The 3,081-nt window shown below is 37.1% G+C and overlaps 1 protein-coding gene across 1 annotated transcript in view; it reads left to right on the top strand.

The window, feature by feature from the left end:
* The window catches only part of LOC102676258 (transcription factor AP-2-epsilon), an 87,972-nt gene that overhangs the window by 53,410 nt on the left and 31,481 nt on the right, over positions 1–3,081 (top strand). The window contains exons 4-5 of the mRNA XM_031509392.1: positions 1–89; positions 593–644. The exon at positions 1–89 is cut by the window's left edge and continues 35 nt beyond it. Of these exons, the coding sequence (XP_031365252.1) occupies positions 1–89; positions 593–644 (141 nt within the window). The remainder of the gene's footprint in view (positions 90–592; positions 645–3,081) is intronic.

Raw genomic sequence — 3,081 nt, forward strand, 5'->3', positions numbered from 1 at the left:
CTGACGCCCTTCTACCACCCCCAGGCCTCGACCAAACCGACCTCGTTCTCCACAGCAGCCTCGTAGACGACCCCCAGGTGAGCGACGATGTACGTAATCGCAACGTATTTTCTCTATTATCGTTCCACAATTGACACGAATGAAAATGCTACGAAACAACAATATTTTACGAAGAAATTGCGATCCCACAATCGATTTCTCTTGCATTACGATCTTCTAAAAATTTATTCGTCGTTCAAAGAATGAAGAAAGTTTAATGTTTATTTAATTGTATATGTAAGAATAAAAAATTTGCACGAATTATTTTGGGGAGGAAAAGGGAATTAAGTTCTACTGATATCTTATTCTTATATAAAATTATCGAACGTTAATCAATAAGAATATGAATAAAATTTCATTAATGTTATCGTAAAACCAATTTTATTTATAAAATTAAATTATTACTTTTATTTTCGCATGGATTTTAACTTCCATTAAAATGTATCTCGACAATATTTTCCTTTTAATTCAAGATAAATTAGAAATTAACTCCCTTATGAATTTGAATTATGAATATGTATTCGCTCTAATCTCTTCTTTAAATTCTTTCCAGAACACAAACGTGGACGATGGAGGATTCATGAACGATCTTCCTCTCCTAAAAAGTAAGTAAATCTGTCCTAATCACTTGTAATCTCGAAGCGATTGATCTTTCAAGATGAATCTTATTTCTTAAATAATCGACTTCCTTCCGATCTTGAACCTTTAAACCTGTTCCCCACCGGTTTAAATGCTCATTATCAGACGCGCCACTCAAATCATTATCATCGTATCGGCCTCGTCCATCTCGATCTCGAAAGACGCCGTTTCCACTATTTTCCGAGTCCGCGCTCCTCTGTTTCTTAACAGTGTTCTAAATTCCATCGAATCGACAAATTTACGCGATAAGATACGAATGCAAAAAAGAAAGGGAAAAAAAAAAAGGAATTACGTTTCGTATATAAGGATAAAGGCGCGAGAGATGGCGGGTATTATTCCCATCGTGTGGAAAACGTGTCCGCCGCGTAAACCGGAAATATAAAGTAGCCATGCCGGTAACTTGCCGCTTTTAATTAGAATTTATCTCCTCGAGTGTCGTATCGATTGCTTCTCCGTGAACGGATTGTGAATTTCAAAAGCAAAGGTGGAAAGGTAAAAAAAAAAAAAAAAGTAGATGGCCTTCGTCCTTCATCCGCCATTAATAGAATTTTAAAGATCCTTAATTGCGAATAAAATGAAGCACAACCGAGGGAGGGAAGGATATGACAAGGATTTTTAATCGTCGTTCAATTTCTACTGAATATAGAGATCTTGACGTTGATTCGAATAGATTAGCGGAAAAAAATTTATGAAGATAATATTTAAGTTTATATTACGAGTATCTTTAGAAATTATTTTCTACTTTTTTAATTTTCTTTATATAATTTTAAAGAAAATTAAATATGCGAAAATAGAATCTTTACTCTTTGAAACGTTAAAATTGGAAATTTTTCACGAGATATATCTATATAATCACGATTCGATGATTCAATTATTTTTAAATAAAAATTGAAAAGTAGACTATATATATATATATATAGTTTGAAGAATCAAGGAAGGAAATTTAATTTCGAAAAAATATCGATGCATCACTATAGATTTCTCGAAGCGATAGAACAGATATTGTTAACGTGAAAAACCACAATCTTTCCTATTACACCATCTTTGTATCCACGACAATCCAAGCTAAAATAAACAGTTGCTCATTCACAGATTATTTAACCAATTTTTTTGTTTATATCTTGCATTATTCTCATCGCGATTAAGATAATCGCGATCCAAAATCACCCACGAAGTAACTCATTTGATCGGGAAACAAAATTGCCAGATAATAAACCCAATTACCTTGCCACCCCAAACCCCTCTCTTCACTCCTGAAATTCATTTTCCAATCCCCCATCCGCCCCCCTCCCTCCCCCCTGTCAAAAAACGGTCGAGATAACATCGAACTAGGTAAAAGTCCACACGTCATCGGTTTAATTAAAAGTTTATCTTCGGAAACTCGTTTAATAAAATCGCCTAGCCGATAGTGGGTCGCACTTTCACGCCGATCTCGCTACCGATTCTCGGAACTGCGTATAAACCTACAGATAACCAATTTATACGAACAGCAGAATAGTTTCATTTGACTCACGTGTATGTTTTTCCAACTTCCATTGCGCATAAGTTTTTCTCGATTTCGTTCGACGTAGAAAATTTTTCTCCATCGGAAGACTGCTCGATACGCACGATTGCGTAACTAGTTATCCGTTTGTTTCGAAAAGATGGAATCTTGTGTGTGGAATGATATTATACAAGGAAAATTGCGCCTCGTTCGATCATCGGTGTATTCACCTCAATCGCGTTGGATAAATTTTGATTAAAATGTTCTAACATTTCGAAACGTATCGAGAAATTTCGAATTTTTCTTAAAAATAGAATTAAAGATCGACTTTACTTTTTGAAGATAAAAGAATGCTGGATCGATACGTGGTCGCATCAGACTTACAGGAGACGAGATAAATATTCAATTCGAAAAATCGTGCATTCGAATATTGCTTTAAATTCCAATGCCTGAACACGACCGCCCCGTTCGCAACTCGTCAAAATCTTACTACTTAGTCTTAAAATTTAGTCGAATGTTCATTCAAACAACGAAGCAACAAGGACCCTCGATGCGATTCTTGATTTTTCCGAACGGACGACACAATGGCGAGGAGAGGAGGGAGAGGAAAAAAAAGGTGTTACTACCGGTCCACTCGGCCAAAATACGTGCGTACGTACGTAGGTTAGGCCAGGGTGCTTTGGAGGCGCGAAGGAGAAATAAAACTGGAGTGGAATTGGCCCGAGGCGGGTCGGATTTCGTTCATTGTCATTGTAATTTCTTGGCGGGGCGCAGTTTTCGGGGCGTTACACACCACGGGGGTATTACCTACAGATGGCTGTTTGTTCGAACGTCACCGTCGGTTATTATATGCCTTGTTACGCGCCCTCTCACTCGGCCTTATATTTGCCCAGTTTTCCCTTCCATTCCCTTCCATTTCC

The sequence above is a fragment of the Apis dorsata genome, unplaced genomic scaffold, assembly GCF_000469605.1.
Source record: "Apis dorsata unplaced genomic scaffold, Apis dorsata 1.3 scaffold_12, whole genome shotgun sequence".
Classification (NCBI taxonomy): domain Eukaryota; kingdom Metazoa; phylum Arthropoda; class Insecta; order Hymenoptera; family Apidae; genus Apis; species Apis dorsata.